At 49.7% G+C, this 15,202-nt stretch overlaps 2 protein-coding genes across 26 annotated transcripts in view; both read left to right on the top strand.

Annotated features, from left to right (window-relative positions):
* Positions 1-15,202, top strand: part of ZG16B (zymogen granule protein 16B) — a 57,300-nt gene that overhangs the window by 17,442 nt on the left and 24,656 nt on the right. The window lies entirely within an intron of this gene.
* The window catches only part of PRSS41 (serine protease 41), a 28,871-nt gene that overhangs the window by 8,085 nt on the left and 5,584 nt on the right, over positions 1-15,202 (top strand). For 4 of the 23 annotated variants that reach the window (XM_065536976.2, XM_065536977.2, XM_065536972.2 and 1 more), the window contains exons 2-6: positions 1,251-1,377; positions 1,467-1,599; positions 1,765-1,930; positions 2,083-2,366; positions 9,255-9,412. In XM_065536976.2, coding sequence (XP_065393048.1) covers positions 1,251-1,377; positions 1,467-1,599; positions 1,765-1,930; positions 2,083-2,366; positions 9,255-9,412 — 868 coding nt within the window. Of the gene's footprint in view, positions 1-1,250; positions 1,378-1,466; positions 1,600-1,764; positions 1,931-2,082; positions 2,367-9,205; positions 9,413-9,758; positions 10,177-15,202 lie in introns of those variants that run through there. The other 19 variants (XR_012429638.1, XR_012429636.1, XM_074028664.1 and 16 more) reach the window with 17 other exon arrangements.

The following is a 15,202-nucleotide window of genomic DNA, read 5'->3' as shown; positions in this document are numbered from 1 at the left end:
TGTGTAGAGACAGGATTTCACCATGTTGGCCAGGCTGGTCTTGAACTCCTGAGCTCAAGTGATCCGCCCACCTCAGCCTCCCAAAGTGCTGAGATTACAGGCGTGAGCCACTGCGCCTAGCCCAGCCATGCTATTATTTGCATTCCTAGTCATGGAAACTCAGAAAAATATGATCCTTTTGCTATAAGAGCCACGGGGTAGCCTTATAGCAGACGGTTAACTCAATAGACTTGGGGTGTTCAGATGCTACACATCCAAACCTCTAAGATCTTGAATGTCTTGCCTGATAAGAATGCCTCTGCATACCTGGATCCTTGGGCCCCGCCAGACAGCTGATGCTCACAACATGACTGATGGCAGGGCCTTGAGCCAGGTGGTATCAGGGGACCTCTGGAGGGGCTGGAGGCTGACTAACTAGCGTCAGTCATGCAGCTGCTCCAGGCACCGCCAACCTCCAGTAAAACCCTGCTGCCAAGGCTCAGGCCAGCGTCCCTGGTTGTCACACTTCCATGCTGGGAGAATGACGGGCATGCATAGGCCCCCCCTGGAGTGCTCACTGCAGCCTTCCTCCTGGTCTCTCCTGCACTCTGCCCTGTGTGTCTTTTACTTTGCTGATGTTAACCTAAGTCTTTTCACTCTGTAAACTAAACCCTAACCATGAGTGTGATGGTTTTTCTGAGTAGCGGGAGCCCTGCAGGAGGTCTTACGCACCTGGACTCAGTGGCCCATTCACATCTAGTACTGTAGAGCCTGCTTGGTTACCTTGGTTCCCTGAAACATCTCCCACAAGGCGGGAGACGCCCGTGGTGGGCTCCAGGTAGCTGTGTGGGCCCTGCAGGGCAGCGGGCAGGGAGTGGGGCTGAGAGCCCCTGGGCGGTGCACAGTCTGCGGGTCTGTACAGGACGAGCACTGCCAGCAGCAGGTTCCACGCTGTCAGGCCCCACCCCGCCCTCAGGAAGGCCTTGTCTGCCTGCTTTAAGGGGACTCCCGGCTCAGGGCCAGACCCTTGGTGCTGGAGGAAGTCATGGGTGGAGGACAGGGGGCACCAAGTGGGCAGCCAGGACCCCCGGGCTGCAGACAAGAAAAGGACTGTGGGGTCCACCAGGTCTGGGCCACATCAAGGAATGTGGTTGAAGACCCGCCAGTAGGAGCTGAAAACCAGGGCGCTGCCAGGCCTGAGAGTCCCCAAACAGCCCTGGGGCCCGGTCTGGGAGGATGAAGCTGGAGCTCCCACCCCGCCCTGCCTCCAGGGGGCGGCCCGGGCCCGGAGCGAGAGGAGGCAGAGGGGGCGCCAGGCCACGGGAGAGGAGGCCATGGGCGCGCACGGGGCGCTGCTGCTGGCGCTGCTCCTGGCGCGGGCTGGACTCGGGAAGCCGGGTGAGCTCGGGGCGCTGCTGGCGGGACGGGGGGCAGCGGGGAGGACGGGCGGTGGGGGCTGCGGGGGGCTCACTTCTTGTCTCCTGCAGAGTCAGATGAGGCGGAGCTTTTGTCAGGTAGGGCGCCCGGGACGCGCTATGCCTGCCAGGGTGGCTGGGCCCGGGTGCACCAGGGCCCATCTACTGCTCTCTGTTCCGGGTCCCAAGAACGTGATGCTCTCAAGTAACTAATGGCCCCTGGGGGTGGGACCGTCCCCAGCGTCACCTTCTTGGCGCGCGGTTCCCCGGGGAGCCCCTCGCTGCGCGCACCCTAGGGCAAGGCCTAGCGGGGCGGGCCTGCCCCACCCCCATCCCTCTCAGCTCAGCCGCGTGCGTCTGTCCATCCCAGAGGCCTGCGGCCGCCGGGAAATTCACTCGTTGGTGGCAGGCGGAGTGGAGTCCGCGCGCGGGCGCTGGCCATGGCAGGTCAGCCTGCGCCTGAGGAGACGCCACCGATGTGGAGGGAGCCTGCTTAGCCGCCGTTGGGTGCTCACGGCTGCGCACTGCTTCCGAAAGTGAGTCTAGGGGCCGTCGGGGCCGCAGACTTGAAAATGGCCTCCAGGATGAGCAAACAGTAGCCACTCCGCCTCAGGGACTGGGCCTCCAGCGTGCTCAGGCGGCCAGCGCCCAGTTCCAGGGCTCCCTGCCCTCTCTCCTTTTCTGCCAGGCACTACTATCCTTCCGAGTGGACGGTCCAGTTGGGCGAGCTGACTTCCAGGCCAGCTCCTTGGAACCTGCGGGCCTACAGCAATCGTTACAAAGTGCAGGACATCATTGTGAACCCTGACACCCTTGGGGTTCTACACAATGACATTGCCCTGCTGAGACTGGCCTCCTCTGTCGCCTACAATGTGTACATCCAGCCCATTTGCGTTGAGTCCTCCACCTTCACCTTCGTGCACCGGCCGGACTGCTGGGTGACCGGCTGGGGGTTAATCAGCCCCAGTGGCAGTGAGGCTGGGGATAGACCGGGTGGGGCGATGGGGGTCTGGGGTGGACATTACCCTCTACCCCTCTTCCCGCTACACAAGCACAGCAGCCCCTCCCTGGTCTGGGGGTGCAACTGCACCCCTCCTGCTCTCATTCTCTCCTCACCTGCTTTTCTGCTCTCAGTGCCACCTGCCAGGGCAGGGACCAAACTCCCAGTTCTCCCCACTTCCAGGGACTGTGGGGGCCAGCAGGACAGTGTGAGAGGGAGGCCAGCTTGCCCGGGGTCTGAAGGAGTGAGGGGGAGTTCGAGAGGACCTGGTGACAGAAACCTCAGGCAACGATTTTTAAAAATTGAGACAACTCACAAACCATAAAATGTTCAAGTGTTCAGTGTTGAAGTACACAATTCAGTGATTTTTAGCCTACAGTCCTGTGTCACTTAATGACCGGGGTATGTTCTGAGATATGCATCATGAGGCAGTTTCACTATTATGTCAACATCATAGAGTGTAGTTACACAAACCCAGATGGCAGAGCCAGTAATACTACATACCCAGACTGTATGGTCTAGCCCATTGCTCCTGGGCTACAAACCTGTGCAGCTTGTTACTGCGCTGAATACCAGAGCAGTCGTAACATACTGGTAAGTACTTAGGTACTTAAGCGTATCTAAACAGAGAAGAGGCACAGTAAAAATATGGCATAAAAGATAAAAACCAGGCTGGGCAGATGAGCCTGTAATCCCAGCACTTTGGGAGGCCGAGGCAGATGAATCATCTGAGGTCAGGAGTTCGAGACCAGCCTGACCAATATGGTGAAACCCTGTCTCTACTAAAAATACAAAAATTAGCCGGGTGTGGTGGCGGGTGCCTGTAATCTCAGTTCCTCAGGAGGCTGAGGCAGGAGAATCACTTGAACCCGTGAGAGGCAGAGGTTTCAGTGAGCCAAGATAGTGCCACTGCATTCCAGCCTGGGTGACAGAGGGAGACTCCATCTCAAAAAAAAAAAAAAAGATAAAAAACAGTATGCCTGTGCCCTAGGCACTTACCATTAGTGGGGCTTGCCAGACTGGAAGTGGCTGTTGGTAAGTGGATGAATGGTGAGTGAATGTGAAGGTCTAGGACATGACTTCACACTACTGTAGACTTTATAAACACTGTACACTGAGGCTACACTAAATTTACCCCAAAACCTGTTCTTTCTTTAATAGCAAGTGGAACTTAGCTTACTGTAAACTTTTTACTTTTTAAAAATTATTACTATTTTAACTTTTTTACTGTTTTGTAATAGCAGCTACCTTATTTCAAGACACAAACAAGTTGTATAGCTATATGAAAATATTTTCTTTCTTTATATCCTTTTTCCGTGAGCTTTTTTTCTGTTCCATACACACGGAACATACAACATATGATTTTTTAGGGGTCTAAATTCTTTCATATAGTGTCTCCAAGATTCATTTTGTGGGATGTATCAATATAGGGTTTCACTATGTTGGCCAGGCTGGTCTCGAACTCCTGACCTCTGGTGATCTACCCACCTTGGCCTCCCAAAGTGCTGGGATTACAGATGTGAGCCACCATGCCCGGGTTCCAGCTAATTTATTTTTTTGGGGGGGATGGGTAGAGATGGGGGTCTCACTTTGTTGCTCAGAGTGGTCAATTTTTTTTTTCTTCTGAAACAGAGTTTCACTCTTGTCACCCAGGCTAGAGTGCAATGGCACGATCTCAGGTCACTGCAACCTCCGCCTCCTGTGTTCAAGTGATTCACCTACCTCAGTCTCCCAAGTAGCTGGGATTACAGGCGTGCACCACCATGTCTGGCTAATTTTTATATTTTTAGTAGTGACAGGGTTTCACCATGTTGGCCAGGCTGGTCTGGAACACCTGACCTCAGGTGATCTACCTGCCTCTGCCTCCCACAGTGCTGGGATTACAGGCGTGAGCCACCGTGCTCAGCCTGAGTTTTTTTGTTACTTTTTTTTTTTTTTTGGTCATCTTGATTTTTAGATGTTAATTTTGCATATTGCAACTGCTGGGTTTCTTCATTGGTTCTAACAATTTTGTGGAATCTTTAGTGATTTCTACAAAAAGAATCATGTCATCTGTGAACAATGGTAATTTTGCTTCTTTTTAAATTCAGAAGACTTTTATTTTTTACCTTGCCTAATTGCTCTGGGTGACACTTCCAGTGCTATGTTGAATAGCAGTGGTAAAAGTGGGTGTCCTTGACTTGTTTCTGATCTTGAAAGAAAAGCTTTCAGTTTTTCACCATTGAGTATGATTTTTGCCATGGGCTTTTCTTTTCTTTTGAGAAGGAGTCTTGCTGTGTTGCCCAGGCTGGAGTGCAGTGGCACGATCTCGGCTCACTGCAAGCTCTGCCTCCCGGGTTCATGCCATTCTCCTGCCTCAGCCTCCCGAGTAGCTGGGACTACAGGTGCCCGCCACCATGCCCGGCTAATTTTTTGTATTTTTAGTAGAGACGGAGTTTCACCGTGTTAGCCGGGATGGTCTCGATCTCCTGAGCTCATCATCCGCCCACCTTGGCATCCCAAAGTGCTGGGATTACAGGCGTGAGCCACCACACCTGGCCCGATGTGGGCTTTTCTTATATGGTCTTTATTACATTGAGTTAGTTTCCTTCTATTCCTAGTTTGCGAAACGTTTTCATCATCAAAGCGTGTTGAGTATTGTGACATCCTTTTCTGTGTCAATGGAGATGATTGTGTGGCTCTTCCTTCATTCTATTAATGTAGTATTCCTTATCAACTGATTTTAAAATGTTGGACTACTCTGCCCTTGTGGGATGAGTATTACTTGGTCATGGTATACAGTTCCCTTAATATGCTGCTGGATTTGGTTTGCCCTATTTTGTTGAGGATTTTTACATGCATATTCATAAGAGATACTGGTTTTTAGTTTTCCTTTGTGTGTGTGTGGTATTGTTGTCTGGCTTTGGTGTGCAGGATAATGCTGGCCTCATGGAATGAATTTTGAAGTGTTTCCTTCTCTTCTATTTTTGGGAAGTGCTCAAGAAGGATTGGTGTTACTTCTTCTTCATATGTTGGTAGAATTCAGCAGTGAAGCTACCTGAAACTAAGATTTTCTTTTTTTTTTTTTTTTTTTGAGACGGAATCTTGCTCTGTCACCCAGGCTGGAGTGCGGTGGCCGGATCTCTGCTCGCTGCAAGCTCCGCCTCCCGGGTTTACGCCATTCTCCTGGCTCAGCCTCCCGAGTAGCTGGGACTACAGGCGCTCGCCACCTCGCCCGGCTAGTTTTTTGTACTTTTTAGTAGAGACGGGGTTTCACCGTGTTAGCCAGGATGGTCTCGATCTCCTGACCTCGTGATCCGCCCGTCTCGGCCTCCCAAAGTGCTGGGATTACAGGCTTGAGCCACCGTGCCCGGCCTAAGATTTTCTTTGTTGGGAGATTTTAAATTTCCGATTCAATCTTTTCACTTATCATAAGTCTGTGCAGATTTTCTGTTTCTTTTCTAGTCGGTTTTGGTAGTTTGTGTATCTCTAGGTAGGAATTTTTTCATTTCCTCTGGGTTACCTGATTTGTTGTTGTACAATTGCTCACAGTATTCCTTTATAGTCATTTTTATTTCTGTAAGGTCAGTAGTAATGTCCCCACTTACATGGTCAATTTTGTTGATCTCTCAAAGAACCAACTTTTGGTTTCATTGATTTCCTCTATTGTTTTTCTACCCTCTAGTTTGTCTTCCTCCATTCTACTCTTTATTCCTTTCTTCCTTTTTTTTTTTTTTTTTTGAGCGGAGTTTTGCTCTTATCGCCCAGGGTAGAGTGCAGTGGTGCCATCTCGGCTCACTGCAGCCTCCACCTCCTGGGTTCAAGCCATTCTCCTGCCTCGGCCTCCCTAGAACCTGGGATTATAGGCATGTGCCACCACACCCAGCTAATTTATGTATTTTTAGTAGAGACAGAGTTTTGCCATGTTGGCCAGGCTGATCTCGAACTCTTGACCTCAGGTGATCTGCCTGCCTCAGCCTCCTAAAGTGCTGGGATTACAGGCGTTAGCCACCACACCCGGACTATTCCCTTCTTTCTGCTAGCTTTGTATTTAGTTTCTTCTTTTTCTGGTTCCTTAAAATGTAAAGTTACTGATTTGAGATTTTCCTTCTTTATTAATGTGGGCATTTATAGCTAATATTTCCTCCTGATAACTGCTTTTGCTGCAACTCATAAGTTTTTATCTTTTGTGTTTTCATTTTCATTCATCTCAAAGTATTTTCTAAGTTTCCCTGTGATTTCTTATTTGGCCTATTGGTCATTCAAAAGTGTGTTGCTTAATTTCTATTTATTTGTGAATTTTTCCTTGTTCATTCTGTTATTGACTTATAGTTTCATTCCCTTGTGATCAGTAAAGATGTTTTGTATGATTTCAGCCTTGTCTAATTCTCTGCAACTTATTTTGTGACTTGACATATTGTCTATCCTGGAGAATGTTCTGCTTACACTTTGGAAGACTATATTCTACTATTGTTTGGGTGGCCTATTCTGTCTGTTAGGAATGATTGATTTATGGAGTTGTTCTAGAGCTCTATTATTATTGATCTTCTCTCTGCTTGTTTTATCTATTTATTATTATTATTATTATTTGAGATGGAGTCTCATTCTGTTGCCCAGGCTGGAGTGCAGTGGCTTGATCTCGGCTCACTGCAACCTCGGCCTCACAGGCTCAAGCAATTCTCCTGCCTCAGCCTCCTAAGTAGCTGGGATTACAGGCACCTGCCACTATGCCCAGCTAATTTTTTGTATTTTTAGTAGAGACAGGGTTTCACCATCTTGGGCAGGCTGGTCTCAAACTCCTGTCCTTGTGATTTGCCTGCCTCACCCTGGGAAGGCAAGTGTGAGGGGATTACAGGTGTGAGCCACTGCGCCCGGCTGTTTTATTAATTATTAATAGCGAGCTATTAACATCTCCAACTATTATTGTAGAACTGTCTATTTCTCCTGCCAATTCTGTCAATTTTGCTTTATATGTTTTGGAGATCTGTTGTTAGGTATGAAGATGCTTATGATTGGTGTATTTTCTTGATGATTTGATTGTTTTATCAATATGTAATGTTGTTCTTGGACTCTTATAACAAGTTTGTATTAAACTCTATTTTGTCTGGCATAGTATAGCAACCTCAGCTCTCTTTTGGTTACTATTTTTATGGAACTTTTTCCCAACCTTTCACTTTCAGCCTGTGTGTTTCACTGGATCTAAAGTGCATCTCTTATAAGGAGCACCGATCTGGATCCAGTGATTTTTTTAAAAGCCGTTATATCAGTTTCTGCTTTTTATTTGGAGCATTCAAGTCCTTTACATTAAAAGTAATTAATTACTGATCTGCAAAGAATTACTTCTGCCATTTTGTTATTTGGTTTTTAGATCTCATAATATCTTTTTTCTTTTTTTTTTTTTTTTTTTTTTTTTTTTTTTTTTTTTTTTTTTTTTTTGAGACGGAGTCTCACGCTGTTGCCCAGGCTGGAGTGCAGTGGCGCGATCTCGGCTCACTGCAAGCTCCGCCTCCCGGGTTCCCGCCATTCTCCTGCCTCAGCCTCCTGAGTAGCTGGGACTACAGGCGCCCGCCACCGCGCCCGGCTAATTTTTTGTATTTTTAGTAGAGACGGGGTTTCACTGTGGTCTCGATCTCCTGACCTTGCGATCCGCCCGCCTCGGCCTCCCAAAGTGCTGGGATTACAGGCTTGAGCCACCGCGCCCGGCCTTCTTTTTTCTATACATATGTTTTATGTTTCTTTTGTTTCTTATCTCCTCGTTTTTGTTTAACCGACTGTTTAGAGTACCATATTGATTCCCTTCTCATTTCCTTCTCTGTGTTTATTTTGCTTTGTTAGTGGTTGCTCTAGGGATTACAATTAACATCTAAACCTTATAACAACCTACTTTGAATTTATACCAACTTAGCTTCAATAGTATTCACAAAATCTCCGTTCCTATACGGCTCCATTCTTCCACTTTGTGTTGTTATTGTCACAATTTACATCTTTATTCATTGTGTAACCTTTAACCTATATTTATAATTATTGTTTTATGTATTTGTCTTTTAAATTATGTAAGAAAAAGAGGAGTTACACACCAAAACTACAATAATACTAACTTTTGTATTTGCCTGTGTAGTTATCTTAACCAGGGCTCTTTATTTGTTTGTCCGACTTTGAGTTACTTTGTAGTGTTCTTTCATTTTACCTGGAAGGATTCCTTTATCCACTTCTTGTAGGATAGGTCGACTAATGACAAATCTTCTCAGCTTTTGGTTATCTGAGAATGTCTTAATTTCTTCTTCATTTTTTTCCTGATATAAAATTCTTGGTTGACTGTTTCTGTTCATCTTGCTGAGGATCCCTTGTCCTTGATGAATCACTTCTCTCTTCCTGTTCATAAGATTCTCCCTTTATCTTTTGTTAGTTTTATTATAACGTGTCTCGGTGTAAATCTCTTTGTGTTTAACCTATGTGGAATTTGCTCAGCTTCTTGAATCTGTGGGTTCACGTCTTTCATCAAATATGGCAAGTTTTGACCTGGATCCCACAGCTGTAGTGTGTTAATCATAAACATTCTCATCTACTGTAGCCCTTCTTCCTGCTGTGCTTTACTGAGAAATCTCTCTGCTGACTCAGGCAGGGGCTATCATCTCCATTCTACAGATAGAGAAAGCAAGTTTCAGGAGCCCTGCAACAGCCTGGCCCACCCACTGGGTTATTCTGTGATATTGTTGATTGCTGTTGATGCACTGGGTGCTGGGGAGTCAAGAGCAATGCTGGGTACTGTGGGTGTGTCAGAGATCCCCCACCACCACTCTAATACATGCCCTTTCTCCTCTCCCTGCTCCAGATGGCAGAGGAGAGGTGAAGGGTGCTGCCTTTCTCTGTCCTATCTCCAGGACCTCTGCCACCTCCTTACAACCTCCGGGAAGTGCAGGTCACCATCTTAAACAACACCAGATGTAATTACCTGTTTGAACAGCCCTCTAGCCGTAGGATGATCCAGGATTCCATGTTTTGTGCTGGTGCTGAGGATGGCAGTGTAGACACCTGCAAAGTGAGTGCCTCTACCCCTCCAGGGAATCCCACCCTCTCCAGCTCCAAACCTGAGAGCGACTACCATTTCCTCCCCAACCACTCCCAACCCATTGCTTGAATTTCTTATGAGAAAACCAATGCAGTCTTAGTTTTTGAGCCTACAAAATGTGCTTTTCATTTTTCATAAATTCTGCCTGCATTGATTAACCCACCAACCCCTGGAGGCTGTTGCCCCACTTTGAAAGTGTAGAAACTGCAACTTGATTGATTCTATGGGAAGGAGTAAGGTTTGCATTCAGTCTGCCTAGCCCCACAGCCCCTCCTGCTCTCATGGCCTGTCTGCTACCCCACCCACTCTGCCCCAGGCTGGGCTCACCCATGCTGCTCCCCAGGGTGACTCAGGTGGACCCTTGGTCTGTGACAAGGATGGACTGTGGTATCAGGTTGGAATCGTGAGCTGGGGAATAGACTGCGGTCAACCCAATCGGCCTGGTGTCTACACCAACATCAGTGTGTACTTCCACTGGATCCGGAGGGTGATGTCCCACAGTACACCCAGGCCAAACCCCTCCCAGCTGTTGCTGCTCCTTGCTCTGCTATGGGCTCCCTGACTCCTGCAGCCATTCTGAGTGCACCAGAAACTGTGAGGCTGCAGTGGGGACCATAGGATTGGCTCACCTCCCCTGGGCAGTGGGCACTTCAGGGACAGGGTTGGGACTGCCTGCTGGATCAGATTCCAGCCCCTTTTGTCCCATTTGCCAATAAATATGTGTGCATGTTCAAGCTGATGCCTTGCAGAGCTTTCTGTGGACCTAAGGGGCTTCATGGACAACTCCCTCCTCTTCACTCATGTCCAGTCCAGGCCAAGACCCCACCTGAACTCCTAAATTGTTATCCAGGTTTTTGTTGCAAACAGCAGGACCCTCTGGTTATTTCAATCGGGAAGATAATTGATGGAAGAACAGTAGTACTTCAGTGTGTCAGAGGGGTGGGAAGACATGGATTGGGGTACCATGGAGGAAATGCTCTCAGTGCTCCCATCCCAGGGTTTCCAATCACACAAATGCCAGATGTTCCTGATCTTATTTTGGTCACTCCAATAGTTGACCTAAAACCAGGACATGGGTGCAGGTAGTTTATCTGGAAAGTGATCCCAGGAAGCAAAGACGAGAAAGTGGAGAAACCAAGGCAGGAAAGGCACAAATGCCAATGAATTTGCTCAAACTGGGAGAAATTGAGCCACAATTCTGTGGGGGCTTCAGCATTGGCCCACTGAGGACAAGGACACCAGGGGTGAGTGTTTCTCTCTTGCCCCCTGACCCCACATGTTGAGGGAGTTCCTGGGGGCATAGTATGATGCCCCAGAGCTGTAGCAGCCCCTAGGTGGGGCTGTGGGCACCCAGGCAGCTGCTGTAGCAGCACCATAAGGTGGCTGACATGGGGAAGGGGGGTATGTCTTCCCCCTGCCTTGAGGTTCCTGACCCCAGCATCAGCTTGGCCAAGGAACCAATCCAACAAGGTAGATGCTGCAGGCTCCCTGAACTGGGAAAGCGATCTGCATTTTGCCAAGATCCAAAAATGCTGTGAGCACAAGAAGGTGCGAGAAGCTCTGGCCTAGACAGCCCCTGATCTCATCCCCACCCCACAGCCTCTGCGCCTTTGAAAATGCATCCACTTGAAGCAAACTCTCCCTGCTCACTGTTAGCCTCGGGAGGAAGGCTGTAGAGGGGCCCTGGTTCCTCAAACCATGGAGGGTAGGCAGTCACAGGTGGTCCCTGCCTACAACGTCCTCCCACCCTTCAGGACCACATCACTCACCAGTGGGTGGCTGACCTATTAGCAAGTGGAATTGCCAGTCCTGCCAAATTGTAGAGGGAGTGTCATGATCCAGTGGACGTGCTATCCCCCATCCCATGCATGTGTTGGGGTCAGGGGAGGCTCTTCCTGCCGAGGAGACCTGGCCTGTCCACATAGAAGAAGATCGAAACTGGAAAAGGGTGGGCAGATTCCAAGATAGGACTGGAGTGGATATAGCTGGTTCTGAGGGACAGGAAGTGAGTCCAGCGACGCCCTTTCTAAGTTTGAGGGTGTTCTGCAGGTGAGTGGGTCCATGCAAACCTATCCTCAAAGGCCAAGGGAGCCAACAGGCCAAAAAAAGAGGCTGAGAAATCCAGTGTCTAAGAAACAAACATTTAATAAGACATTACAAACTGAAGTGATGCCTTGGTTGTCCATGAGATGGTGGATCTCCACACCTGCCCTGCAGAAAGTATTCTTTGTATCACAAGATTTTTTTTTTTTTTTTTTTTCGTAAAACAAGTGCAATTGGTTATGCCTCAGACATTCTAGCAAAATCTTGACCACCGGGGAGGTGAGAGAGGCATCTTTCTGAGGAGTTATCTGTGTGACAGGGACCACTTGGTATGCCTGAGCGAAACATGGTCATCATGGGGTTTTCACTTCAAGACGGCGTCACTCTTGCCATACAAAAGGCTGTTTTCCTATGGGTCTGGGGACATTCCAGTAAAGTTGAACAAGTGAAGTAGAGATGGACTTTTTTTTTTTTTGAGACGGAGTCTCGCACTGTTGCCTGGGCTGGAGTGCAATGGCGCCATCTTGGCTTACTGCAACCTACACCTCCCGGTTCACGTGATTCTCCTTCCTCAGCCTCCCAAGTAGCTTGGATTACAGGTACACACCACCACACCCAGCTAATTTTTTTTTTTTTTTTTTTTTTTGAGACGGAGTCTCGCTCTGTCACCCAGGCTGGAGTGCAGTGGCCGGATCTCAGCTCACTGCAAGCTCCGCCTCCCGGGTTCACGCCATTCTCCGGCCTCAGCCTCCCGAGTAGCTGGGACTACAGGCGCCTGCTACCTCGCCCGGCTAAGTTTTTGTATTTTTAGTAGAGACGGGGTTTCACTGTGTTACCCAGGATGGTCTCGATCTCCTGATCTCGTGATCCGCCCGTCTCGGCCTCCCAAAGTGCTGGGATTACAGGCTTGAGCCACCGCGCCCGGCCTAATTTTTTTGTATTTTTTTTTTAGTAGAGACAGGGTTTCCCTATGTTGGCCAGACTGGTCTGGAACTGCTGACCTCGTGATCCTCTCGCCTTGGCCTCCCAAAGTGCTGGGATTACAGGCGTGAGCCACTGTGCCTGGCCTAGAGATGGAGTTTGGCCAGAGGGAATGAGTTCAGAGATAAAAGGCGATGTCCACATCCCAGAGTGGCCCATTGTGGGTGACAGCAGGGCCCCAGGGTTCCATTGCCATATGCTGGCGAGGCAAGAGGAAAGGTAGAGACTGAGAGTGGAACTGGGATTGGAGGAGCCAACTGGAAGGAGAGTCAGCTGGAGCACCTTGGGGTGGGGTGATGGAATAAGGACAGGGTGGTGTGGCTGCCTGTGAAAGAAGCAGAGGTCTGGGGGAATGTGGGGAATAGGCAGGCAGGTTTGGACTTTGGGTAGGAAATCCACATGGGTTGGGGGACAGTCAGAGTCCAGAGGACTCAGAGCTCTTGCTACCATGGCCAAGCCCTGTTGGGATGCTGGCATCTGCCCTGCCCAGAACCACACTCCCCACAGGCCATGGGAGACAGAGGCTACACCTCCAGGCATCAAATGAATAGACACCAAGGGTGATGGGCAGGGAGGGATCTGGAGAATTCGGGGGTGTCTTAGTGAATTCTTACATTGCTTTAAAGGAATACCTGAGGCTGGGTAATTTATACAGAAAAGGGGCTTATTTGGCTCATGGTTTGATTCTCCTGCCTCAGCCTCCGCAGTGACTGGGATTACAGGCACGTGCCACCATGCCTGGATAATTTTTTGTATTTAGTAGAGACGGGGTTTCACCACGTTGATCAGGCTGGTCTTGAACTCCCGACCTCAGGTGATCCACCCCCCCCTTGGCCTCCCAAAGTACAGCTGTGAGCCACTGTACCCAGCCTTATTTAGTTTTCTTAAGATCATTATTTTGAATTTATTTCTGACAGTTCACTGATTTCCTTTTCCATTAGGGTCTGTTACTAGACAGTTATGTTCCTTTGGTGCCAAATTTTCTTGCTGCTTCATGTTTCCTGTATCCTTGCACTGATGTCTGTGCATCTGGTGGAACAATTGCCTCTTTCAGAGTTTCTAGAGTGGCTTTCGTAGAGATAGACTTTTACCTGCAGTTGGGTCATAGTGTGCTGGTTGGAAATGGTGTGGCGACCGTGTTTCCAGATAGGTGCAGTGATAATGGTCTCCATGCAGCTCTTCAGCTGTGTTGAGCATCAGCAATAACTGTGGGTGCCTCGAGGCCCAGGCTGTAGAGATTTGTGGCAGTGTTTGTTAATGTCCTTGATGTCAAGGGCTTTTGGGATCCTCCTATTCTTATTTTCCCCACAATGGGGATATGCAGCCAAAGGGCACCTTTTGGTGTCAAGTTTGATATGGCCTACAAGAAGATGCAGTGGCACTGGCTTTCATTTGCAGGTGCTTGGAGTAGCTGTGGAGCTGGGGTCCTAGGCTCAGGGCCTGGCGTACAAATTGAGGCAAGGCCTGGGTCATTGGGTGCAGGTTTACTCTCTGTGGCAGGGTTGAATGTGCGTTGCCCACAGAGCCAGGATCTGTACCTCTGATGCACTCCCTAGCAGGTCATGCCCAGGGGGCTGGGTTGTAGCTGTGATTCTACCCTGTGGGACAGGGCAGAGCAGTGGCCCAACTCTGGGGAAGATGTGGTGTTCTCAGGTTTAAACCTGGGGATCAGAGTATGGCTGCCACTCCGGGACCTGAGCCAGTAGGGCTCAGCGTAACTCAGGGTTCAGGGGCTCAGCATAACTCAGGGTTCAGGGGCTCAGCATAACTCAGGGTTTAGGGGCTCAGCGCTACTCAGGGTTCAGGGGCTGAAGCTCCATGCAGTAGCAACTCTAAGCCCCGAGATGGTGGGGCTTGGCAGTATCCCAGACTTCATGAGGCCAGATACAGTGGCAGAATGGCAGAGCACAGCTGTCATTTCGGCCCTGTTGGGGAGGGAGGTGGCAGGAAACAGCACATTGCAGGGGAAGGCAGGGAGCAGCCCAGGGAGACTCCACTTTCCAGGGAGAGGGCTATCTCCGCAGCTCCATCTCTAGGAGGCTAATCTGGCTCCGGGGAGGCAAGGTGCTGGAGCTGGCCCATAGGGCAGTGTCTCAGCTCAGCCACTGCTCTGTTTCCCTGGGATGCGAGCTACTACATCAGGTCAGCCCCGGGATTCACAGCTGCTCAGCTCAGCCAGGGCAGTGATCTCCTGGGGGAAGTGGACTGCTTTAGCTTAGGCCTGGGGAATGTGACTATTCTGGGTAGCCCCAGCACCGTTTCCTGGAATGCAGCATGCTTCTCCAACTTCTGCTCTGAGCAGCCAAGGTGCTGTTTTCCTGGGAGGCAGGTTGTGGCTTCAGCTCTGGCCTGAGTGGAGAAGGGGGAAGGTTAGGTGGAGCACCTCTACCTCTGCTTGGCCCCAGGAGCAAGGGTGTGACTGCTGCTCACGGCTCAGTAGAGGGGTATGAAGCCACCAGGCTGAGGTGGTTCAGTGGTGGCTTAGTCTCAGGGATGAAGGGCAACTGTGGCTACTCAATCCCAGGGCAAGATATGGTCTGGCCATAGTTCCAGTTCAACAATGGCGCAGTGCGGTAGCCACATGACCACAGGAAACGGGCTCACTGTGGACTCCTCTGTAGGGAGCTCAGCTGTGTGGCCTCAGGCAGCCCCCTTGCCTGGGCTTAGTGCCTGTGAAGACAGGGGACGCCAGTGATAAGGGCTGTAGGTGTCAAGGTGCTGGTGGGGCTCCTGGGA

Source organism: Macaca fascicularis, chromosome 20 (assembly GCF_037993035.2).
Source record: "Macaca fascicularis isolate 582-1 chromosome 20, T2T-MFA8v1.1".
NCBI lineage: Eukaryota > Metazoa > Chordata > Mammalia > Primates > Cercopithecidae > Macaca > Macaca fascicularis.
Note: the sequence above shows the minus strand (reverse complement) of the source record. Positions and strands in the feature narration are given on the sequence as shown.